General features: G+C 43.8%; 1 protein-coding gene across 2 annotated transcripts; it reads right to left on the reverse strand.

Moving 5' to 3' along the window:
• On the reverse strand, positions 1 to 26,763 carry Ckap2l (cytoskeleton associated protein 2-like). 2 transcript variants are annotated; one of them, NM_001430742.1, is given in 9 exon segments: positions 1 to 1,188; positions 2,536 to 2,719; positions 4,610 to 4,670; positions 9,248 to 9,403; positions 14,394 to 14,601; positions 18,067 to 19,307; positions 23,698 to 23,749; positions 25,877 to 25,943; positions 26,661 to 26,763. In NM_001430742.1, coding segments are annotated over 9 exon segments (2,232 nt in total). In that variant the 5' UTR covers positions 26,698 to 26,763; the 3' UTR covers positions 1 to 962.
• Positions 26,764 to 26,883: the final 120 nt, after the last annotated feature.

A 26,883-nucleotide genomic window follows, 5' to 3' on the forward strand; every position in this document is an offset into this window, starting at 1 on the left:
TGAACAGATATTCAGGGGTTTTTATTTTAGGTATTACTTAGTACTTAGCAATCATAGTAACAAAGCTAAGATTTAAAAATGTGCTGACTAGCCTTTTCTATACATTATATTTACAAAACAACTCTGTTTTTCCATCTAAGAACAGTTAGTTTGCTCAAGGTGCAGGAAAAAAAAAAGCCCCGCCATGGTCTCTGGGGCGCTCATGGCCTCCTTAGGCTACAAATCCACTGGCAGAGAAGGGAATGCATGCAGCACTTCTGTCCCTACAACCTTGTCTGTACTTGAGGCATTTCTGAATGACAAGTGCAAAAGGAGGACTGCAAATGAACCTGGCTGCCATCTCAGTTCTGGATTGTGCTTCACTAGAGGAAACCCGCCCAGAGAGGACATGTGTCACCCTCATCTCTAGGGTCACTGTGAAGAAGTCAAAGGTCTCCACAGAGAGAAGTGAAGATGTGGCTAGTCCCAACTTCTCTGTAACGTGTGGAGTTTTACTTTCCAGCCTGGGGAGCTGGTGTCAAAAGTCAGATCTTTGTATTCTAGGAACCACCCTCCAGGGAAGGGCGGATGCTGAAAGTCAGTCACACCACAGCACCAACCTTTGGGTACAAAGAATGATCACAATAGGATTATAGCAGATGAGCAAAGTGTGAGCTTCTTTTTTCTATTACAGTTGACATAAATTAATATTCGGTATCCTGAAGTTATGCATGCTGTAAAACTATCATAAAGTATATAACAAACACATGAACCAAGAGTTCTCTTGGGGATGTATGCTGTGAGAGTAAACCCAATGCCTTACTTCTGAGACCCAAGAGTCTATCGTCTGCATCGTGGGGATTCAACATACATTTATTTCAGGTCATCAAGACAAGGGCATTTATGTCGGGCAAGCCCTAAAAAAAAAAAAAACTCATTTAAAATAAAAAAAACAAAAAACAAAAACACCAAATATCAAAAGATCATGATTCAAGGATTTCGAAGCCCAGTGTCACAGGCAGAGCCTCATTTTCACGGAAGACAAAGCACTCTGTGTTGTCCACTTCCAGGAGCTCGTTAAGAGAGGCCACGACTATGTCACGCTCCTGCAGCATTTCTGGGTAGCGCGCCAGTGTGCGCTCGATCCTTGCCGAGCGCCTCACAGGAGTGATGAGCTTCATGTCTTGCACTTCCGGCATCCCGCATATTCTGAAAGACCAACGGATGCATTCAAACCTTCACGGCTACAGGAGCATTCATTCTCTTTCCTTCTTGGTTTCTTACCCCGTAATAACGCATAGCTGGTACTTCAGTGTGAGCCTATGGTGGCTTTTCCCTGAAGCTCAGGGAGTCCAGCTCCTGGATGTGGTGTCAGCACTGTGATGTTATGAACGAGGGGTGAAAATGGTCTTTATGTGACGTCAACTGCTTTATAGCCGCTGTTTGTTTATCCTTACACACTGAGGAACCCAGGCCCAACACCGAGCCTGACTATACTCGTGACTTCTGAGATTCCTTCTTGTGTCCACTCAATTGCTCAAAGCCTATTAAGACGCTGCTCTAATCATGTACTGAAACAGAACAACTGGGCGTCTTCCTTGTAAAGTTGCCAATGCAATTAGGAACCTTTCCACGGCTGACCTAAACTTCACAAAACCACTGGCTGCATTAGCTTATGTGAATGAGCAAGCAGGCCATCTGAAAAGCTCCTGTCACAGTACATGTGGAGCCACTGGAGGTGAGCTTTGTGCTGACTGCTATCCTGTATCTGTGAGCCAACAACAGTGGGGCAAATGATGGCTACGGGTCAGGGTAGCTGTGTTCTCCAGACAGAGGGAGGCACAGAACTGCTTCCCTGGCACTTCTATGTACGGCCCTTCCAGAAGCATGAACAGACAAGAGAGACATTAAACTTACTTTTGGAAACAACACTGATACACTGTCGTATGTATGGCCTTAAAATGACTGCGGTTCTGCCTTGAACATATCCCTCTTGGAGAACAGAAGGCTCTGAGCAGTGGCCTCTGACTGGAACAGACTCAGTTGCCCCCTTGATCTTCTCCCAGGGCTGCTACAGTCCCTTCTCTCCCACTTGCTTGGGAGATAGCACTACCCAGTTCCCTTCGGTGCCAGGCTGGTAGGACACCTAAGAGTGGAGCAGTGGTGCAGATGCAGGAGGGGTGTGGATCCATGCTAACACCAGCCTGACTGCAGCACTCACTTCACAGAAGTCTTAGGGTGGCAGGAAGGGACAGTATATACACACAGAACAAAAAAGAGCCCGACTTGGCTGTCCAGTTCTAACCTCTACTCACCCTCAGCCCCTTCCTGAGCGCCAGAGACCATGATTTGGGCGTCTCTGCCAGTGCAGTCTGGATCCCAGCTCTCCTTTCAGCGCTGACCTTTTCGGTCTCGGAGAGCTCTGACACTAACCCGACCTACCCTTCACCACACCTGAAGCAGAGGTCTCTACTCCTGCTTCTCTGATGTGTGTAGAAGAAACAGAACTCGACTAGAATCAGGTCTGTGGTCAGAAGTCTGCTGGGCTCTGCTTACCTAGGGATCGGGGCAACCTGTAATTTGATACCGGGGTTATCCCACTCCACCATGGGTATCCGAGGTGCTGCTGGGGCCCGCTCCCTTTCTATCAGCGGTGGGCAAGGCTGCTCAGAGTCGTCCTCCTTGGCCAGCTCTTCCGCAGATGTGGTATTGGTTCCCGCAGCTGAGCTGTCAGAGGTGACTGCTGTGCACACAGGCCAGGGAGGGAAGAAAGAGGCAAGCAATTTAACAATTAAACTAAAATCAGTAACGCAAGGCAGTGTGCACAGCGACTTCCCAGTAACCCTCACGGACTCTGCAGAGCAGGTAAAGAGCTGTGACTCTGAGGTGTGACTCCAACTGCCATCTACATGGTTTTTTCCTTGCTATATTTTACAAAATAGTATTCTTTTTATTCTTTGAAACTTCCATACATTTATAAAATGCATATTGACTGTCCATCCACCGATACTCCCTCCAACCCTCCCCCACCTTCTTGCCAAGCCCTACTGTAATGCCCTATGACACCAGGCAGCCTCCCAGGCGGCTCCAGGCAGCCTTTTGGGCACGTTTGCTGACTGATGATGGATCCTCGATCCCTCACAGTGCTGACCACATTCTCGTTTCTTATTCTCATGAGAGCTCGGAGAGTCTAGTCACTCTCCTTCACCACAGCCTGGATCAATTTTCTTGTCATTATTACAATTAATTCATTAAATCTCTTAATCCCTTCACATTAGGCTGTGAATAAAAAGTTGTAGTAACATTTTATGATAGCTCAACAACAAACATTAAAGGAAGGAAATCAAACGGGGATGGGCAGACACAGTATAAAGGCTGAGGTCCTGAGGAAGGTCAGTCGGTCAGCAAGTGCAAAGGCTCCCACTTCCCCTTTACAATAATCCTCATCGAGTGTTCTACTCTGCTCCTCAAAGTACTAGCTTCTTATCTGTTTTTCTATACACCTTCACAGTCCCCAGTTACAGCCCTCCTCCTCCTCTTCATTCCTCTTCCTCCTTCTCCTCCTCCCTCTTCCTCCCCCTCTTCCTTTTTCCTTCTCCTTCTTCCTCTTCTCCCCCCACCCCCAACACACACACACACTCAAAAGGTCTTACTCTGTAGTCCAGGCTAGCCTTGGATTTAAGGCAAACCGCAGCCAGGATTGCAGGCATGAGCCACCTTGGCCACCTTAGGTCTATTCTTATGTGACATCTAGGGTAAGAACCTATTTTATCTTCTAAGGTACAGCACCCTTTCCCTTTCTACTCATATAAAAGGTATCTTGAACATCTATTATATGTCACTGAGTTTGGCATAATTACTCCCACAGATAGTCTTTCAAGGTTCCAAACAGTGACAGGGACGGTTAAGCAAGGGGAGAGACTCTTGAAGGAGATGACTTTGGATGAGTGATGGTAACTTGCTGTGGTGGTTTGAATAGGCATGGCCCCCCTATGGCTCTGAGTGCCATAGTGAGTGGCACTCTTGAGAGGTGTGGCCTTGTGGAGGAAGTGCGTCACTGTGGAGGTGAGATTTGAGGTCAGATATGCTCAAGTCATGCCCAGTGAGACAGTCTTTTGCTGCCTGTGGATTAAGATGTAGACCTCTCAGATCCCTCTCTAGCACCATGTCTGCCTGCACACTGCCATGTTTCCTGCTATGGCGATAATGGAGCAGACCTCTGAACTAAGCCAGCTCCAGGGAAGTGCTTTCCTTTCTAAGAGCTGTGGTGGTCATGGTGTCTCTTCACAGCAATCAAACCCTAACTAACACACTTACGATGATTAAACATATAACAAACCCTAACTAACACACTTACGATGATTAAACATATAACAAGTCAGGGCATCTCTTCTTTTGGTTCTGTCTCTTTTGATAAACTGTCATTTTGTTTTTCTGGGGGACACCAGGAAAGCAGGACACACTAGTCCAGGCTGCTGTGGTGAACATAACCTTTGCTCAGAACTGAGCACATATTTACTTGTACTTATAGAAGTGAATCAGTAGATGATTGCAGCTCAGAAAGCCAGGCCATGGTGGTTTTTACTTGCATATGGCAAGGCGGTGAACTGAAGTGCAGAAGTGACCGTACCTTCTGCGCTTCTGCTTGTGTCTTGCAGAATGTTCAGAACTTCCTGCAGCTCCTGTATTGGCTGGAGATAACAAAATAAACAAACGGTATTAAAAGCATTCATGGAAAAACTGAGCTAAGGACTTCTGCTTGGCATCAAGTAAACTTTCTGCAATGAAAACGTTTTCTTTTTCAATCCCATAAACACTTCAAATGATTAAGTTTTAAAGATTCATAAGGAAAATTGAAGAAACCAGTAATGTTGATTTAACATTGGCACACCCAATTTCAGTGAAAAGATGGGTTCGACGTTGTTTATAATAAATTTCTTTAAACCAAATTCTTTTTTCATAATAATTTATGTCATATCATTAAAAATGTGTTCCTACATAAATAAAGCTTCTGCCTCTAAGATATAAAGCTAGATAGACAGAAAATGCACCATGCACCCCTGTTGTCTGTTTACTTCTTGCTTTCATGATAAAGTTTGGGCACTGTATTTCAGAAAGATTTAACCAGAGGTTAAACTTTAGGAAGAATTCCCCCACAGTCCCATCATGCAGGCGTTTTAAAGCCTTTTCTGCATCTTTCCTTGGCCTCTGCTTTCATGTCTTTATTTAGTTACTATATCTAAAGAGCAGGGAAAAAATGAACCCAGGGAAGGAAAACAAAAAGCTCTACCACACAGAAGAGCACGCGAGCCGCGTCACAGAGCGGACCTCACAGAAGAGCACGCGAACCGTGTCACAGAGCGCACCTCACAGAAGAGCACGCGAGCCACGTCATAGAGCACACCTCACAGAAGAGCACTCGAGCCGCGTCATAGAGTGCACCACACAGAAGAGCATGTGAGCCGTGTTACAGAGCGCACCTCACAGAAGAGCATGTGAGCCGCGTCACAGAGCGCACCACACAGAAGAGCACGCGAACCGCGTCACAGAGCGCACCTCACAGAAGAGCACGCGAGCCGCGTCATAGAGCGCACCGCACAGAAGAGCACGCGAGCCGCGTCATAGAGTGCACCACACAGAAGAGCACATGGGCCGTGTCACAGAGCGCACCTCACAGAAGAGCACGCGAGCCGCGTCATAGAGTGCACCGCACAGACGAGCACGTGGGCCATGTCAAAGAGCGCACTGCACAGAAGAGCACGTGGGCCGTGTCAAAGAGCGCACTGCACACACAAGGTCAGGTGGTGCTTTATCACAGGGATGCTATATTTATAATGTTTTTCTGACTAGGTACTCTGTATCAAATTAATAAGCACACATGTGTACACACACACACACACACACACACACACACACACACACACACTTGGTTAAGCATGCTGACACACATCTTTAATCACAACATTCTAGAGGTAAAGTCAGGCAGATCTTTGAATTCCAGGGTAGCCTGGTCTACATAATGACACTATACATTTGTTTCAATAAAACAAAACAAAATAAAACAAAACAAAACACCCACTCTAACCAAAACAACAAACAAAACCCAAACCAAAGAACCAAGCCAACCAAATGACAAGTTGTAAACACCTGAGGTTGGAAATACATACACATACTGTAATAAATGTGAATTATAAAATACTTGCATCAGGCATATTTTATTATTAATTTTTTAAAGACATGGTATTACTATGTACTATAGGCTAAGCTAAGTCGGGCTGTGTAGACAAAGCTAGTCTCAAACTCATGGCAACTCTCTTGCCTCAGCCTCCCAAGTGTTGGGATACTGGGGCAATCCCAGCCTCATGAAGCATGTTTTGCATATGTATAGTTCTCTGGTAAAAACGGTAGACTGGACCTCACACACTTCTAATCTCTGCTGAATTCTACTGAAATGAGAGTCAGGATTAAGAAGAACTTGGAGAGAACAAGTAGCTAAGACATTGGACGGAGTGCTGGAGAGGACTGCCAACCTGCACCTCAGAGAGCTGGGGCTGGGGAGGGGAGAGAGAGGCTGAGGAAACTCCTGACACGCATGCACCACAGAGCTTCCAAACTCACAAACAGGAGATGAGGCCTCTGGAGCATCTACTGAGGCATTATGTCTGCAGCCAGACCCCATGCAGCCTGGTGACTGTGCCCTGCCCTCTTCACCCAACAGAAACCTGGGACACATTGTCCCCATTCCTGAGGGAGGACTGGGGTGGGTGCCTATTTGATAACAGGATAAATCAGAATCTCCAGGTCTCTTCTCTCCAATGGCTATCTCTCCTGCACAATTCCTAGCTCACAGGAAGGAGCCTGACAGACCTCCCCACTCCCAAATACTCTAACCAGCTAAAGAGACCAGAAGATACTGGTACTGATAGAGGGGTCTCTACCAACCAGTACAGCTAGACCACCCTACTGGATAGCTCACAACATGTGGCCAGAGCTTTGCTTGTTTTTAGTGTGTTTGTACATACATGTACGCATGTTAAGTGTGTATGTATCTGTGTATGCACAAGTGCATATATATATATATGCAGCAGCCAGGGATCAACCTTTGGTGTTCCTCAAGAGCCATCCATTTTGTTTTCTGAGGCTACATTTCATTTGGACCTGGGAGTCATCAGTCAGGCTAGGCTGGCTGGTCAGAAAGCCCCAGGGAGCCGCCTGTCTGCCTCACCAGTGCTGGGGTTTGTGTCCCCACAACCAGCTACTCTATATGGGTACTAGGGATCAAACTCAGCTTTTCATGCTGTCCAGCAAGCACTTTACTGACAACTGAGCATCGCCCGGCCTCTGGAGCTGTTGACACTCTTTTCAAATCTACCTGAGTGGGTACGTGGACCCCAACCTCACCAGCATCTGAGTAAATCTGTCAGTGAGTAACGGAGTCTGAAACAACAGTGAGAGCAGAGGAAGAGCACTGGAGAAGAGACAGGCAATGCAGGAAGCAAGACACAGACCCTCAAGGACTGCGGAAACTGTCTGCAGTGATGGGGACCAAAGCCAGAGGACATCTGGTAAAGACAGAAGCTAATCCTTGTCCAACCTGGAATAAATGAGAGGGGTCTCAGAGAAAAATAAATCAGCAGTCTATCTGAAGTCTTGATGTGATTTAGAAAATTAAAGAATATGAAAATTAGTTTATAATAAATATCCAGAAAATGAAACAAAGGCAAAGTAAGCAATGGATTAATTCTAGGAAAAGCAGATGTGTCTGAAAGGCAAGGCAATCACAGTGCATACTCCAGTGCTCAGTACAACCATGTAGTCTTACACATGAATAACAGTATAGACGCCAGAGTGAGCAGACTTCCATCTGGTGCCAATGGAAACAAGGACGATGGCACAGGCCCACGAGAACAGGCGGGGCTGTCTGCATGTGTGTGAGGGCTGGGGATGGGCAGATCTGTGTAACAGAAGGGCAAGGCCATGTCCTCATCTGCAAGTTCACAAATTATGTCTGAAAGAGAAAAGTCATGAAATGGGAATGTAAGTATGTCTTCTGAAACTACAGAGGTAAAAATGGAATGGGTTTGCTCTGGGAAGTAGAAATGTGAGGGGTGGGTAAGGAAAAGTTGTTACTGAGTGAGACTGACCAAGCTGTGCACAAGTACAACAGCATGAGCAATCCTGGAGTGAGTTCCACGGGATGGGAGGAGGGAGAAAAGGGAGAAAACAACATTTAAGTGAAAAGAGTTACAAAGTTATCTGATATTCTCTTTGTTAAATAAATCTGCGGAAGGTGGTTTCTGTTTGGTTTTAGAATTAGTAAGCTCTGGGCTGGAGAGATGGCTCAGCCGTTAAAGGCGAGGCTCACAACCAAATATATAAGAATTAGTAAGCTCTGGATTTGTGATGTTCTGAACTTAGTGCACTAAGTTCTTTTTAACTATTGGATCTTGATACTACATTGTAACTTTCTACATCCATTTCCCAAATTACTTACTTCTGTAACTAGTGTTAAGTAAGACATGGGTACTTGGAGAAAAAAAAAAAAAAAAAAAGCCCAAAAACCAAAAACCAACAACAACAACAAAAAAAACCAAAACCAAAAAACCAAACCCCTTAACCCCAAACTCTACTGGTATAAATGTAAACCTCCTTTCTAAGAAGAATCTAAGAGGTAATTGATGCATTAATAAAGAATACATTCTACAGCTAATCGATGGTGGTGCATGCCTTTCTTCCCAGAATTTGGGATGCAAAAGCAGGCAGACCTTGTCTCAAAAAACAAAACAAAACAAAACACAAAGCCAATACATTCTCCCTCAGATTCTCTGATTGCCTTTTGAGGTGAAATAAGTTTTTGCTAGTGCGTTAACTGTAAAAACCACTGGGTTTCACTGTGCTTCTCCAAGTGTGCGTCTAAGGCACTTTGATCATACTTTTTGATCATACTTACCCCATGGCCCCCTAACTCCTATGAATGGAAGCTTCACGGTGCAGTACAGAACCACATCACTGCAAACCACAAAGAAAGCCCATGAAAGGGCTGGAGAGATGGCCCAGTGGTTAAGAGCACTGACTGCTCTTCCAGAGGTCCTGAGTTCAATTCCCAGCAACCACATGGTGGCTCACAACCATCTGTAATGGGATCTAATGCCTTCTTCTGATGTGTCTGAAGACAGCTACAGTGTACTTATATATAATAAATGAATAAATCTTTAAAGAAAGCCCATGAAAGAGAATTTGACATCAGCCATCCAAGACAGATACTCACTGCTGCCCCGTTCTGAATGGCCTCTTCATACAGTCCAAGAGCATCGAAGGGGCCTTTACTTGCCAGTAACTTTGCTTTGCACACCCAGAACTTGGCAAATTTTTCAGCCTCAGGAATGCTGGACACTACGGTAAATATTTCATTAGGAAGTACACCCTGGAAAAAGAAATGCCAGATATAATTTTTACCACATCACTGTTATGTTGCTCATATCTCTGAAGGCACAGTCATTATAATTTTTCTGAAGTTAAAATTTCAATTTCACTGAGGTATAGGAAATATATAATAAACATATAAACATCCCATTTTAATTGTACATTTCAATAATTTTTAACATGGACCTTTACATTTTAAGAGTTATACAAGACAAAAAACATTTATCACAGCATAAGGTAAAGAATATGTTCTATATTTTTGTGGGATGAAAGACACAAACAGAATCAAGATTTAGTTTAATAGATTCTTCTTATATATTAAAAATGTCCACATATTAATAGAATTGTGAACTGCAAGTGAAGGCTACTTCCCACGTGACTAACCACAGCATGCATGAAAAGCTGCAGAGAGAAGCAAAAGGCAGGGCAGATGCGTGAGTGCAGGTCTACTGCAGATTTATGCAGGAAGATACAAAAGAGGGAAATTCTATGCAAAGGACTTAGAAATGGCTTCTGGCTTAGGTGCATGGCAGGGTGGTGACAAGGGCTAGGAGAAAAGTGAGCCAACAAACTAAGAAGTCCAGGCTCTGCTCTGCTCACAAGCTCCTCTGGAGATGTAAAGACACAACTGTACACTCCCAATTGATGATCACCAATGGCCCAGGAAAGCAATGCGATATAAAAGGTACAATCAACTCAACTAAGAAGAATGAACATAGCACAGAGAGTGAGGGGCGGAGAAGACAGGATCAGCAGAGTGGCAAACTCCCTACCACAGAAGGAGCATAGGTGGTCACGAGGAATTCTCCCAGAACCCAGGGAGACACAACAAAGAAACAAGCAGTGCAAAGCGCAAGTTCAGAGTTCCCAAGGCCACATCTGCTGCTCACTGATCTCGATATCCATAGAAAAGAATTTCTTGAACGCTGAGAGCAAAGTTAGACACACACTCAAATAAGCCATACGAGAAAAAAGTTTAAGAACTAGACAGATAAACAATTGTTTGCACTGGAGGTTCTTGGAGAATTAACTGGTACATAATGTATCTATGTATGCATGTATATATATTTAGAGTCAACTAATATATACACATATATGTATGAATATATGGATATATAGAAAACCAAGATAAAAATATAACTTAAGACCAGGCAGTGGAGGCGCACTCCTTTAATCCCAGCACTCAGGAGGCAGAGGCAGGTGAGTCTCTGTGAGTCAAGGCCAGCCTGGTCTACAGAGTGAGTTCCAGGACCGCTAAGGCTACACAGAGAAACCCTGTTTTGAAAAACCAAAAGTAAATAAATAACTATCTTTAAAGCACCTAGAGAGGTAGGGGAAATAAGGGATTATTTATAAGGAATGAGATTCACATAGACAAGACTCAATAAGTCAAAAATTTCAGACACAAGGAAAACAAAAGAAAGCAGGAGCTTCCAAATTTTTAGAGAAAATTCCTTGTAGTTAGAAATCCTTCCCAAACTATGAATGGAGCAGGAGGGTGAAGTAACAGTGCTTTCCTAGCATAAGGACTCGAAGTCTGCACGTGTAATTAGTAAACATACTTGAATTTCCACCTACCATGTTATTTCATTTCATCGATTTATAATTTCTTTATGAAACATGAAAAGAACAGTAAATACAGAAATAAAAGAACGTGAACACAGGAGATTCCTGTAAATGGAATTACAAAGTCAAGTGTCAGGAGTAAATTTAGATACTAACTGTGGAAGGCAAGACCTGCTGTTTAAAGTGGAGTATTTCAGTTTGTATATACCCATAATACATCTCTAATATTTAAAACTAAAGACATGAAAAAGACCTCACAAATGAAAAAAAAGGAAAGGAAGGAAGGAAGAAAAGAGAGGTTTGGCGCTATTAATATCTGAGAAATTACAGTGAGTCATGAATGTGTTGGACACTTAGAAAACTAGGAGCAAACCCTGACAAATATAAGGAGAAGCTAGTCCTTCTGGAACAACTCTGGCATAATCCCTCAGAAAGGGAGACACTGGGTAACAAACAGAAAACACTGTTTCACTGTTTTAAACACTTTTGCAATGGTTACTAAAACGATCAGTCATTAAGACAACAAGGAAGCTCAACCAAGAAATTCTATTAAGCAGAATCTAGAGAAGGCCCCTTTACCAACCACAATACAATTGCAGACTAGTAACAGTAAGAGAAAGGCCACTGTATGAAATGAGAAGACATGCTACTAGGGTAACGTTTGCGGTGAAGAGGTCTAAATAGAAATGCTAGGCACTTAGAAACAAATGCAGAGCAATGGGAACATGTCCGCATCAGCCAGCTACTCAGCCAACGACTTCAACTTAGCTCAAACCCACGATGGACCTGCATTGTGATGTTGGGGCTGGAACCCTGTGAAGGCTTTCTGTCTGGGGTGGCTCTGGCTGGGCCCTGTCCACACAGGAGAATAGAGAGAGACTGTCCAGGTGAAGGACAGAAGAATCCTTTCATCCACTTTCATCCCCTAGCAGTGGTCCCTCACCAGCGACAGCAGCTGGTTCTAGCTGCAGCCAGCACTGGTAGGGACCACAGGGTAGGGGACTTTCCTCAAGGTCTGAACTCCAGGCCCACAGGCTCCCTCCTCTCATCCTTAAAACACTATTTGTTGGGTAGTACACCCTTCTGGAAGTTGGAATCCTAGTTTCTCCGAAGTTCACCTCTTCTAGTGAGATATTGTGAATTACATACGCAGTCTTCCTCCATTTTCTGGCATATAACTCCTAAAATCCTTGGGATCTCCAAAGTCTCTGGCATGCTAATGAACTGATGACTGGCACTTCCTAGAGTAGCCTGAAGATGGTGGCTGCTCACAGGACAAGAGACAAGCAGAGTCAGAGGGTTGGAGGCTTCGGTCCTACCCACAGACTCTGGGGAGGGATGGAGAGTAAGCTGACCACTAATGGTCTAACGTAGATCAAGGTAGTCAACTATGCCGACGTAATGAGGTCTCCATAAAATCCCAAACCAGACAGGGTTCAGGGAACTTCTGGATAGAACAGGAAGGTTCGTGTAGGGTCATGCTGGACAAAGGCATCTGTTTCTGTGACCTGAGCCTGGCTGATGAGTATTTGTTAAATGTGACAGATATTAGACAGTAAAACCAGGAGGCAAGTTTATAGCATTCACCATATTCATGGGAAACTAAGATTGATTAAATAGGCCAAGCTTTTAAGGAAAAGCTAAGAAATTAACAAAGGACAGAACAAACATAGACACTGAAACATGAGAAAATGTTACTAGAATCCAAAAGATTTTATAACCTTTAAAAAGATCTTAGAGAAATCAGCAAATCTGATCCCCCTGCCTCGCCTCCTTTATTTTTTGAGATAGGCCTCACTATGTGTTTGGGAATGGCTATGAACTCTCTATGTACCCCAGGCTGGCCTTGAGCCCGTGATCTGCCCATCTTAGTCTACATACTATACATTCAGTCCAAGAAACAAAAACCAATTATTGATTACAGGAGAATGCAGTCAATCAATGTGTCATTTGATTGAGACTAGGAAAACATATAAACATGTGATGTCCTGCAACTTGCAAAACCAAGCAACCTGCCTCATTTCCACCTACAGTGCATGCACACATAGGAAGCCTGGAGGGACAGCCAACAACACGTGATTGCCAGCTTCAGGGAGCAGACTGGGATGGAGGTCTGGTCACTAATCTATAAGATTATTTAAATTATTTTAATATTAAGGAGGCACTGATTGGAGGAGGTTTGCAGAAAGAGTTTGGTTAGTAAGTGTTGTTCTGCCACATTGTGAATAGCCAGAACCCTACTAATGGCTGGGACTGTAGGGTCTGCTTCCAGGCTCAGCACCAGGGAGGTGATCCTTGGGGCTTACTAGCCAGTCAGCCTCCGGCCTAGTCTACTACGGAGTTTCAGGGCTGTGAGACCCTGCCTCAAAACAGCCAAACCAAACAACAACAACAAAACTCACCCCAACCCAACCCAACCCCCCAAACAAGGAAGCCAGTGCCTGAGGAATGGCACTTGAGGCTGTCCTCTGGCCCTCACATAAATGTGCATGTAAGTGTACCCATCCCTGTCCCCCATGCCAAATAATGTATTCATGTATTTGTTTTTAATGAAAACAAGATAAAGAAATAAACAAACCTCTGAAGTTTTGGAACCTTTAAAAAGATCTTAGAGAAATCAGCAAATCTGATCCCCCTGCCTCGCCTCCTTTATTTTTTGAGAAAGGCCTCACTGTGTGTTTGAGGCTGGCTATAAACTTTCTATGTACCCCAGGCGAAATATTAAACAATGTTCCCCTGTGTCCCCCGAGTCCACCGCTACCAGACAGGCTTACTTCTACTGTAGGTGCGGTCTTTCTACCCAGAGGTTCAGCATAGTGCGTTATAAAGGCTCTGCTTACTAAGGCAGTCACTTCGGCCTCACACCTGTTGTCTTCTCTCTACTTTATCCTGACCTGTGGATTCCAAGACACAATCAGGACGCCATTTCTAGCTACCAAAATTACTCAGAGGAGCTAGAGATGGTTAACTGATTAAAAGCACTGGGCGCTCTGCCGGGGACCAGGGCTGTTTCCCAGAACCCACATGGTGGCAGGCAACCATTTGTAATCCGCAGTCTGGGGATTTATATGCCTTCTTCTGGCCTAATGGGCACTGTACACACCATGCAGCTATACACATACACCCAAAGCACTCATATGCAAAAACCAAACAAACGTTAGAATTCGGGAAATGAATCCAGAGTAAATGTTGCTTGCTCTTCGGACCCTGCCACAGGAGACGCTCCTGTTGTCTCTTTAGTCTCTGGGTTAGTCTCCTGAGATCTGAGCAGCCACCTAAGCACGTGTCCTCACGTTACTTCTGCTCCTATCGCTGTGGGTCTCTACTGAAGAGTGGCTGGGTTTCTGCAGAGGCGAAGGCTCCTGAAGACCCTGTCTTACCCAGGATGGAGTGCGACAGAGGTCTGCACTCTCCCTCTCACTCACCTCTTCAATGAGCCTCAGACACTCTGTCAGAGTGCTGTTGATTTTCCTGGACAGCTCCAGCTGAGCTGTCTTCTCTTCTTCTTCTCTTTCAATGCTCTTCCAGAAGGAGGTGTTCATTTCCTCTATGACTTTTCTTCTTGTTTTAAATATCATGGGAGGCCGTTTATAGGTTTTCCCTTTAGATTTCTGCCATTCTTCCAGCTGTTTCCTGTAATGTGATGGGGGAGGGGAGTTAGTTCTTTCCCTCTTTCCTTAACACGTCTGCTTCTAAAACACATGACTGCAGTGACTGAATAACTAAATCCACTACTGCAGACAAGTTCAGGGGGACAGAATGAAGAACGATGGTGTACAGAAGCAGTGTCCACACTAGGCTTACTGTCACTTAGCATTGCTAGGACTACAGAGGACTGACTGTGCTTCAGCTTTTTTTAAAACAATTTATTTATTTATAATGTATACAGAGTTCAGCCTTCATGTACATTTACACACCAGAAGAGGGCATCAGATCCCATTATAAATGTGAGCCACTTATGGTTGCTGGGGATTGAACTCAGGACCTCTGGAAGAACAGTCAGTGCTCTTAACCGCTGAGCCATCTTTCTAGCTCCTGTGTTTTAAATTCCTTGGCCCTTGGGCTGGAGAGATGGCTCAGAAGAGCACGGATTGCTCTTCCAGACGTCCAATCACATGATGGCTCACAACTAACTATCTGTAATGGGATCCGATGCCCTCTCCTGGAATGTCTGAAGACAGAAACAGTGTACTCACATATATACAATAAATAAATCTTAAAAAAAAAAATTCTTTGACCCTTGATTCCTTTTCATTGCTCTTCTCTAAGCTCCATTTCCTAACGTGCTGCCTTGGATACTGCCTGCCCTTAAGACACCTCAGCACTCCATTTCTGCCCCCAGAAACTTCTCACCACTCAGACCCACCAACCCTGAACTCTGTCTTTAACAGGGTCTCAGGGCTCAGGGCGGCCCACTTCACCCCAGTTCCTTAGCGCTCTTCTGACCACACAAGCCCCCTTTTTATTAATCAATAATCTCAGGGCTCTCTTCTCCTCAAGTAATCGGTCTCTGACAATGCCAAGTCCCAATGCTGGCTTTCTGCTGCCACTCACATTCTCCACTCCTCCAAATAGACCGTTACACAGAGAGTGGGGATGGATGTAGACACCAAGTATTTAGAGGGAGGCCCTCTAGCTTTGTTACATCACAACTGTGTTAATGCTCAGAAAACACTCATTTCAGCATCAGATCACTCCCTGGAGCCCCAAACCATGCTAAACACATGGCCTTATTTGTACCTGTATTTGTAGTCTAGCAGGCATTGCAAGCCAATACCACACGAAACAAAGCTCTTGGTATCTACCTCTAAACCCCTTCTTATTCCCCCAATTTGATAAACAGTAGTCCTTAAACTCAGGAGCGGTCTTTGCTTTTCCTTGTGTCTGACACACCTCCTGATCACCATGCTGAGCCATACACATTACCGTCTGTCTGAAATACGAAGAAACTACTCTAACTCTTGTCCCCTCTGTCCATAGAGTCCATCAGTAACATAACTTCCCATGGCTCTGAGATAGAATGAACAGTTCTCTGTGGCTGTCCTGCCATCCTTTCTGACTTCCCGTCACAGTCCCCTCCCTCTACCTCATGGAGCTCTGGTGGCCTTCCAGTGTCCTGACTGAGCTCATCCCTGCCTCAGGGTCTTGCGTCTTTGGCCCTCTGTTCAAAGGGTCTGCAATCATCCTGTCTCACTCATCAGTGTGCTATGTGCCTCCTCCAGTAGGGTACAAACTCCGTGAAGGCAGAGCTGGGTGTTCAGTGCCCAGCACAGTGCCTGACACACACAGGATTTCAATGACAATACAGTAAAACCCACCTTTTAGAAGTGTGTGGTTCTGTGGGTAAAAATTCACAAGACAATTTGACTGTACCAATAATCAAGATATAATACAGCCCCCAAAACTCTTCAGAGAGCGAAGCTTACCTCTATTTTCCAGTTCCTGACTGCTCTCCCTTTTGTCTTTATGGTTTTGCCTTTCCCAAATGTCAATAATTATAAAAAAATGAAAGTTCTTAACTGTCATTTTCCTCTGACTCTATCTAGAAGACAGGCAAGCTTACAATCTATGCAGTGCTTATTATAGTCATGATTCTTCCACGATAACAAAGCTGAGACACACAATCTTTGTTTCCTCCAATCCAGTGGTTCTCAACCATCCTAATGCTGCAACCCTTCAATGCAGGTCCTCGCACCGTGGTGACCTCTAACCATAAAATTACTTTCATTGCTACATCATAACTATAATTTTGGTACTTTTACGAACTGTAATGTAAGTATCTGATATGCAGGATGTCTGATACATGACCCCCAAAGGGGTCACACCCCTGGGTTGAGAACCACTGCTTCAGTCCCTAGCATTCTTATCTTATCTCCCTAGCCTGCTTCTGACCACAATGAAGAAAACTGTCCTTTCCTAAAATCAGTGCACTTCTAGGACTTGTATGCCAGGACTAATTTCTCTAGACTTTCCATGTATACTCTAAGTCTTCCTTGTTCACTTGAGCCTGGCACGATTCGGGTGATGAGGGACCACTCATCATGAGTGGATGGAACTAAGTCTTTCCACAGACTTTATTCCCTTTGCAACCACACATGCTGTCATAAGCCAGTTTGTGACCCAGGCTGAGAGTTCTGGAGCAGACAACTCTCACCCACCCTCGGTTGCTGGGCTCCTCCTCTTCCTCAGCTGCCTTAGGTTTCAACGAAGACATCAGTGTTAGAAGAACTTCCCCAGAATCTGCTCAGGCAGTCGTCCTGGCTCTACCCTCTCAGCCACACTGCCAAACAGTAAGTTATTTTCTGGTAGGAAGGCAAAGAGCTCTGTTCTGAGACCAAATGCTGCCCTTCCTCACTCTGCTGCAACTTTTAGCCATCACCTAACTTTAACGTTTGTTTCATTGTTGTCAGGAGTACATTTTCTATTCTAAGCAGGCACATATATGTGCACTCTAAGGAGGCTCATTTGCATTCTGGGATTGCAACTAGTCTTGGACACAAAGAGGACAAAATCCTTTGACTTGTCTTTAAGTACCACATATAGCTCGAGCCCCAGCAACCTCATGTTCCAATTCCCAATACCTGATCCCCATTTCTGTTTACTTTTCCCAGCCTGGCTAACTCATACTCCTAGAAGCTTCCCACTTCTCCTTCTGGCAACTGCCACATTTAATCACTGCTTCCTTCCTTTCTAGCTATGGGAACTTACTACTGTGGTTCCTTTCAACCTGTCCTGTTCTGCTGCTCAGTATCTTTACAGGACACTTCCTGGGGGCTAGTTCCCACCAGCAACTCCTATTTCCTGCTCATTCATTCTGCTCTGCCTTCAGTTTTAAAAAACAATTTTATAATCTATAAAACATTTGTGAGCCCCTACCTTTAAGTATTAATATTTATTCCTATCTTCTTTTCATGCTTTTGCTAGATACCACCAAGGAACTATCTCTCAACCAAGGATATATACACGTCTAAAAATGTGTGTATATGTTGGTGGTTCCAGGGGTGGAGTTTATGGCCTCATACCTGCTAGGTACGTGCTTTATCACTGAGCTACAGCCCCAGCCCCAATCAGAAATATCTTGGAATTAATGCAAAGTACCTCCGATCCTCTCCTTCTGGTTTTTTAACATGTGGGTGAGTCTGGGTCACGCTCGGGGCTCCCTTCCTACTTGCGGCTGTGGTACTGGCTTGAGTCCTGGGAGCAGTCTTGTTCAGAAAATGGCTCTGGGGAGGAAACCTTTTGAACTTGGAGTCCACTGTCTGTGCTTTCTGTTGAAACGTGCTACTGTACTTACTGTTAAGTGTTTTATTTGCTCTTATGTTAGGTGTGCTTGGAATGACTGAATTAAAGTCGCCAGTCATCAAATTAGGCCTCTGGCTTATGGCTCTTGATTTTTGCAGAATGCATGATGTCCGGGGTCCAAGACAAGGCTGCACAGGCTTCTGATCCTGCTGCATGTTGAGATGCCTACTGTTATGTCCTCCCTGAAGCACACTGAGGTGGGAACTAGGTTTAGTATGTTTTACTCTTTGTTCAGTAGCAGGGCAAGGCTGTACCTTAGTTTCATTTGGTCTTCCAGATCTAACCCTGTTAACCATTATATCCTGTGTGTTCTTGATCACTGGTTTCTTCAATGTTTGAGTCTTATAATGGGCTGAAACGGAGTAAGAGGGAGCTGTTTGTGAGGGTTTTCCTCTTGGTCGCGATGAATCTGCTGTAGGGAGTCGCTGAGACTTCCCCGGCTGAGCTCTGGTTTGTGTGTTTCTAATGAGCTGTGTGTTGGCTCTGTCTTTCAGAGCAGTATGAGTAACTGAACTTTTGCTTGAGATCTGTTTAGGAGCCAGACTTCTCTGAGTTTGATTAGAAGAGCCAGTTTTTGGCTTTCTTATAGAATGTAAGTCAGAATCTGGCTTTTTAGGTTTTAGCAAGGTTCGGGGCAAGTTTTCTTTGTTCGTTTCATCTAGAAAGCCATCCAAAGATTGCTTTTCAGCATGGGTGTCAGTCACAGGATCTGTACACTTAGCTGTTCCTCGAGCTTCCTGTTGCTGTTTGGCTTTTAATTCCTGTGTATCAGGGGACTGCCTGGGTTTTCTTGACAGTCCTGCAGTGGATGGCACAGTTTTATGTTGCTGCTGAGGCTTGCTGGACTGCTTATAGTCTGAGTTAGAAGGAAAACATCTTGGCGTGAGCCCTTTGCTTGGAAGTTTTGGTGGCATTGACTCTGGCTTCTGGGACCCTGTGATATTGGCTGGTTTAGCCTGGAGTTTAATGTTGATGGGTTTTGTAGTTTTGCCAGGCAAAACAACATGATTGGAAACATCTTTTTTAGGTCCAGGAGTCTGAAAACACAAAGAAAAAATATGTTTAAAAATTCATAACAATAGCTCACTTTTTAAAATGATGAAAACAACTGTATTACATCTACAAACTAGTCTTAGGATGTTATTTAAGAAAGATAAACATGGAGTGCAAAGGCTCACCTTTGTAAGTAGATGACTCTTGTAATTTGAGTTTCTATTTGAAGTATGCCAGTCTTTTTTATTTATCAGTTAATTAAAAAAATAGTTGTTTCAAAAATAATTTGCTTCTTTTTAATGTCTTTCATGTTCCAATGAAGAGTATTCCTAAATGGCCTGGGCAGATACACCTCAGTATGACGACATAATAACTAATAGCAGGTATCTCAGCAAGTCCTCCCTTGTCCAACCACACTAAACATCGTTTTCCTTTTAGCTACTTGCCTGGGAAACGTTTGAACCCTGAGTCAGTGCTGTTTGTTATTATCAGTAACACAGGTAAACACAGGGAGAGAGAGAACACTGCAACATGAGTCTTACACACCCCTTCTCCTACCTTCAACAATTGCCAAAACCCAGAAAAACAAAATAAAACAAAAGACATCTGAGGTCCTACTTGTAGAGTCAAGATAGAATGTTTTCTTCTGTAGAAAATAGTTTTTTTTTCATATAATCTATTCTGATCACAGTTTCCCTATCCCAATTCCTCTCAGATCTTCCCAACCTCTCTTCCCATCCAAATCTTTACCCCTTCTCTCGTTACAAAACAAGCAGGCATCTAAAAATATTAATAAAATAAAATAAAAGATGAAAAATAGCCAAAGAAAACACTTAAGAAAAGCTCTAGAAGCAGAGACACACACAAGACAGATTCTTAAGGTTAGATTTTTTTTTAAGGTTAGTAAGTACTTTAGTTAGTTTTATTGTTAACCTGAACTTGAGAAGAGGAAATATCTATCAATTGAAAAATTGCCCAAATCAGATTGTCTGGTGGCTATGTCTGTGAGGGATTGTCTTGATTGGTATGGGGTGGACTTGCCCACTGTGGTACTATCCCTACGCAGATGGTCATGAGTGATATAAGAAAGCCAGCTAATAGCCAGGTGTGATGGCACATGCCTTTAATTCCAGCACCGTGGAGGAAGAGGCAGGTGATCTCTGAGTTCAAGGCCAGCCTGTTCAATGAAATAAAGTTAGAAAGAAAGAAAAGAAAGAAAGTTAGGGTGGGGGTGGGGGAAGAGATGGGGAGAGAGAGAAAGAGAGAGAGAGACAAGGGAGGAGGAGAAGGAGGAGAAGGAGGAGGAGGAGGAAGAAGAAGAAGAAGAAGAGGAGGAGGACGTAAACTAAGCATGATCCTGGGAGTGAACCAGAGAAATGATCTGGAAAGCAGCATCCCTCCATGGTTTCTGCCTCATCACTTGGCTTGACTTTGCTTAGTGATGAACTGCAACCTGGAAATATAAGCCAATTCAGTCTCAAGGTGCTTTTGGGAAAAATGTTTTTGTCATAGCAACAGAAAAGAAAGTAGAACAATAAGCAGATGTTTTAGTCAAGTGACTTAATTTTGGACAAAAACAGAAATGGTTACAGGAAACCAAAAACTAAGGAGGGGAGAACTTCCTGGTAAATAATGAGAGGAGGGGAGTGGAATATCCACAGTGACAGCAATTACTCAGGAAGGAGAATTCAACAAATGAAAGAGCATATATCTCCATGAGAAGACACAGAAAGGTTCAAACTACCACTGTTTTGCTCATAGCATGAAGATTCCCTAGGTAAATCCGTAGAGGGAATCTCAAACAAGAACCACATAGCACTAGGGACAGCAGCCTGAAACGCTATCAGCCACGTGGTGCTGCCAAGGGTGAGATGGAGGAGAGCTGGGACGGGAGGCAGAGTGAGGTGGTCACCCACATGGCTGTATTTATATCTGGGTTACCACTAGGACCTGATGTTTGCTTCAGAGTTCTATTGTCTACTGAGAAAGTGGGGAGGCTGCTATAAAAATGTCTAAATGCATTTTTATGGCTTACATTTTCTTATATATTTTAATAACTTTGACATTTTAATACAATTTAGTATTTTAAAGCCTCCGATTGGCTGGGTTTTAGGAGGTTTACAAGGTTGTACAATGATCCCCACAGCCTGCCGGGCATTTTTATCACCCCAAGAAGGGATTTGTTAGTAGTCACTCTTCATCTCCCTTTCTCCACAGGTCTTAGCAACCACTGAGCTGAGTATACATAGATATACTATACCTATGCAGCGGGACCTCTTAACTAGGTAGATTCATTGTGTGTGTGTTGTGTGGATGCATCTGGCTTTTTCATTTCCCTCCTGCATAACATTCTCAAGACTCACTCATGTTGGACCAATACTTTACTACTTTTGATCTGAAGGAGTCTTCTGTAGCCTAGGCTAGCCTTGAACTTGATATGCCGTCAAGGATAACCTTATACATTAATCCTCCCACCTCCTTCTCCAGAGTGCTAGGATCACAGGCATGAGCCATCACACCTAGTTTATGTGATGCTGGAGTTAAACCCAGAGCTCTGTGTATGCTGAGCTGGCAATGCACCAACCGAGCTATACCTCCAGCCCAGAACGCTGTTATTTAAAATGGAAAAATGTAAAAAGCTTTTTAGAGAAGTTTGATGCTTCTAGGGGGAAAAGGTGAGCATGAAGTACAGATGGTTGCCCCAAACCTTATTTGCAAGCATGCCCCCCCCTTCTTGCTCAGGGTTGAGTAATTTAAACGGTGTGGCTATGCATATTCACCATTAGCTAATGAACAGTCGGGTTATAAACACTGTTACTATGAGTACAAACAATTCTCACATGAGCATGTTTTCAATTTTAGATATGCCTACAGAATTTCAGAACCATTTGGTAAATCAATACTTACCTTTAAGGAAACCGTGAAAGTTTTCTCCAAAGTAGCTACATCAATTATGCTCTTATCTTCCATGTATGAGGTTTGGTTTTTCCACATCCTCCCAAAACTATCTGTCTTTTTGAATTTAGCTATTTTAGTAAGTGTGGCATAGTTTCTCATTGCTTTTGTTTGTGTTTGCTTTGCTGTTGCTCTTGGTATATGTATGTGTGCAGGTTTGTGTGTGTGTGTGTGTGTGTGTGTGTGTGTGTGTGTGTGTATCTATATGTGTCAAAAGGTGTGTGTTTTACTGGGGACTGAACCTAGAGTCTGGTGCATGTAACGTTTTTCTACTGATCTATATTCCTCAGACTTATTTTTACTTTTTATTTTGGGACAGGGTCTTACTAGGTTGCCTAGTGTGGCCTTGAACCTTCAACTGTCCTGCTCTTAGCAGGGATTATCAGCCTGGTCTGCCAGCCCCACCTCTCATTGTCAGTTTGATTTGCATTTTCCTAATGGTTAACAGTATTGGCAACAGAACTGGTTTCTTCTTGTCTTCAACATCTTTTGAGAAATGTCTACTCAGACTCCGACCATTTCAAAACTGAGTCATTTGTCTCTTAATTGTTTGAACTGTAAGAGTCATACACCTATCCTGGGGACTAGATCTTTATAAGATATGTGACTTGCAAATGGTTTTTTTTGACATTTTTTGTATCTTGACTTTGGATCAGCCTGACCTGACTAAAGTATTACAAGTGGTAGAACTGGTCATTCAGTTTCAAGCTCTCCAGTGAGAGAGAAAAGTGCTACTATACCTAGGATAGGACATTAGAACTGAGGGTGGGGTGGGGGTAGATTTTAGAGATTAATTTGAGTCCTTCATCTGGTAGACAAAGTGAGCTATCCAAGAAAGGCTGACTCTTAATTCTTTTAAAACAACCTCAGAACTGTCAGATCAAGTTGAAAATAAAGCAAGTAGGAATAATTGCTTTAAGCTAAATTTACTTTCACTCACTCTGGGCATCTGAAGGAAGAAAATTCACAAGGGATGTAAGGAGGACTTGGCTCAAGAGAGATTTACTCAAGATTGCTAGAGAAGGCTCTGTGCTAGACTCTGGGAGATGATTCTCAGGACTCTCAGTAGAAAAGATGTAAGCAAAAGAAAATAATGATACAAATGAAACAGGGGCCACTGCAGGGCTGGGAAAGATACTAATGCATATCTCACTGATGGTTTAAAACTCACAGAATGATTTCTAAAAGTTGGTTTATTCTTTAAGTGGCCCATGGACTCAACATAACTTATTACTAGAATGAGACAGGACTTGACTTTTACTGGTTGTATAATTAGGCCAAGGACTTATTCTCTTTGAATCCCATTTCTCAGATATAAATGGGCACAGCTGTAATAACAGTAATATTTAGTTTTTAGGAGGGGACCCTATGTACTTGGGTTTCGCCAGACAGTTTTGATTCCTGGCTCAGCACTTTACTTTATTCTTAAAGCATTCTGGTTTGAATATTAAATCATACAATATAGGGCTATTTACTTACATATTTAGAAGATGGTGGTTTAGGGCAGATATTCTTGGCTTTTAGATAAGGCCTATGAAAGATAAAAATAAAATTAATCCTTCATACAGAAGAATCAGGGAACCTTGGGAAGAATAGTGATTAAAACATTATGATTAGGATTATAAACCAATAGACTTTCTATATAGGGTAAAAAAAAAAAATCAAAATTCTGATTTAATAAGAAATACCCTCACTGTTCCTTCCTCAGCCCTGTATCCCCTCCCATGATCATAGCCACTCTTACCAACTCCTTTGGTGACGTTTTAGGGGGGCTCTCCTAGGCACAAATGAAGCATTCTAATAATATTAATGAAATGTATGTGGCTTCTTCATAGCTACAGTCTTATTTAAGCACCAGCTCTTGCATACTGAGGGCCAGACATGAGAGGGAAGACAGAAAACAACTGCTTTGTTAAGAAATGTCCTTCCTGGCTGTATGTCTCTTCATCAGTGATTTCCAGAGGTGGATTGATCATAGCCAATTCTTCAGATCACGGGGGTCACATTTATGATTTTAACCAATGTTTAATAAAAAAATGAAATATAAGTATTTAATGTAAATATTTATATAATAAAATAGTATAAATAATATAAATATTAAAATGAATATTAAATTATTAAGTATGAATATAAATAAAAATAAAACTGTATTCATACTGAACACGTATATTTCCCCCCTTGTTGTCTAAACTGAACTATTTCCATGGCATTAACAATGTACTGGGAGTCCCGAGTAGCTTGTAAGTGATTTCAAATCTGTAAAAGGATACGCATAGGTTACATATAAACACTACAGTATCTCGTGGAACATCTGCGCATTCTGGTACCTGGTGAGGACGGAGCTGAAGCTGAAATCTAGCTAGTGAACCAAAAAGAAAGATAGAACAGAGCACAGTTTAGAAGGACTCCATCTCCATGAGCCAAAACCCAAGACTTCCAGAGAGACGTGGATGCGATAAGCCGTGGGAGGGCAGGAATGTCTCTAGCTCTGTAAGTTATGTATCTTTATGCACTAGAGTGACGGACAGGGGGGTTGGGGATTTAGCTCAGTGGTTAGAGCACTTGCCTAGGAAGCGCAAGGCCCTGGGTTCGGTCCCCAGCTCCGAAAAAAAGAACCAAAAAAAAAAAAAAAAGAGTGACGGACAGGCCTGGGGAATGTGTGTCAGTGGCAGAGTGCTTGTCGTCTAGCATGTGACAGGCCCTGAGTTCCACTCACAGGACAGGGGAGAGGAGGAAGAGGGAAGGAGGAAGAAGAGTGAGAAGAAAAGGAGGCAGAGAGAGGGAGGGAAGAGAGAGACCTTATAGGTACCAGATGAATCTTTGTTGAGAAAACAATTTTCGTTCATTTAATCTAGGAAATAGAGACGAGGAAAAACCCTAGGTAAAATTACACGGGCTAGGAAGATCTCCAGCATCCACATAAAATCAGGCATGGTGAGTGCCATAACCCAGGCACTAGGTGGAGATGAGTGGATCGCGGGGGCATGTTGGGCTTTGGGTTCAGTGAGCAATGCAGTCTTACGGGAGTAAGGTGGAGAGTGCTAGAGAAAGACGCCCAACAACCCCGTCTGGTACACACACACGAAACTGCCATCCAAATAGGAGGCTAATACACCTACTCCAAGCAAAGGAGAGAAATAGCAGAACAAAGATGGTATAGTTCTGAGAAAAGCAAAGGATAAAGTGGTTATGGTCTGTCCACCTAAAATATATGCCGGGAGGCTATCAAAGGAGAGGCTGGGAGGATGCTGAGGTGCTGCCATCTGATTGCTGCTACTGTGGACTGGCCATAACCACCTCTACTGTCTTAGCAAGCACACACCAGAGCCAGGGTCCTCCAGTTGATCAGAAACTGCTCTGCTGGGAACCAACTTTCCCAGGAACTGGAAGGGACCAGAAGAACTTCCAGAGATGTAGGTAACAGTGTAGAGCCTTTCTTCTTTTGCAGACTGTTAGGGAAAAAAAAGCTTAAACCTCTGCCAGCAGACAATACTGCCTCAGGTTTTTTTTAAAAATCATGTCTGGACTGAAACGTTCCTTTTGTTATTACAGGATCACCATGCAAGTCAAACAGACAGGAAACAAAAGGGCTGGTATATCATTGCTATTAGCAACCAGGGCAACAAAGCCAGCTGTCACTATGGGAAGGTGAACTCACTTGGTGTTGGGGTCCTTCAGCTTTCCCTTGGCTGCTAGGTACTCCTGGAGCTTTTGCCACCGTTCTTCTGTAAAACATGCACAACAGACACATTACAGAAAACCCTTTATACCTTTAAATATGATCCTTTCTTGTAGCTATTTTGGCTCTGATAAAGTCACCAGTCCTGTTATGCTTGCTTTCAATACCAACGGTATTAGCTTGGTGCCAAGCCCTTTACTAAGCTGTTTACACTAATACAACACTCCTATGAGGTATTTGGCTGTTCGAAGCTCAGAGGTGAAGTGACAGGCTTAAATTTACCCACTAATATGCAGCAAAGCCAGGATTTGAAAGCAAGATTTTTTTTTTCTAACCCTGGAATTAAAAATTGTGCGCCTAGGACGGTGCGCAGAACAACAGGCCCATAAATGAGGACAGTGTGTGTACATCGAAGGTGACATGGGGGTGGGGCATACTGAAGAGGTAGGAAGGGCTCCAGGTTCCTCAGAGACTAGGGTTCACAACATCCTTAAGCCTCAGCCCACATTTTATCAATCAACCTCCAGACAGCGCGCATTTTATCAGTCAACCTGCAGAGTCTCGGTCTGGGGCCGAACCGGGCTCCTGACTCCTGTCAAAGTTCTGGCCATAACTAGCATACCCGGGTGTCCCCATGCGGCAATGGAGCGCGCCGCTCCTCGCTGTGACCCGGGTCCAGCGTCCTTAACCTATCTGAGCCCGGGGGAGACTGAAGCAGGCGGGGGAGGCCTGGCAGCTTCTGGAGGCTGCCGACCACACTTACCCGCGGCTGCGCTGGCAGCGGGGCCGGGCCCCACCATGACTCTACCGTGACAGTTTCTTTCTTCAAAGGGCGCGCCTTGTTCTGGTACGAGAGCCGGGCGCCCGTCTGGACGCTCCTATTGGCTTTCGCGACTTTGAAATTCACCAATAGGAAAGCGGGGAGGGCGGGATAACAGGAAATGGACACTTTGCTGTTGCCTCCACCTCCGGGGGAACCTCCCCCG

Source organism: Rattus norvegicus, chromosome 3, assembly GCF_021556685.1.
Source record: "Rattus norvegicus strain SHRSP/BbbUtx chromosome 3, alternate assembly SHRSP_T2T, whole genome shotgun sequence".
Taxonomy (NCBI): domain Eukaryota; kingdom Metazoa; phylum Chordata; class Mammalia; order Rodentia; family Muridae; genus Rattus; species Rattus norvegicus.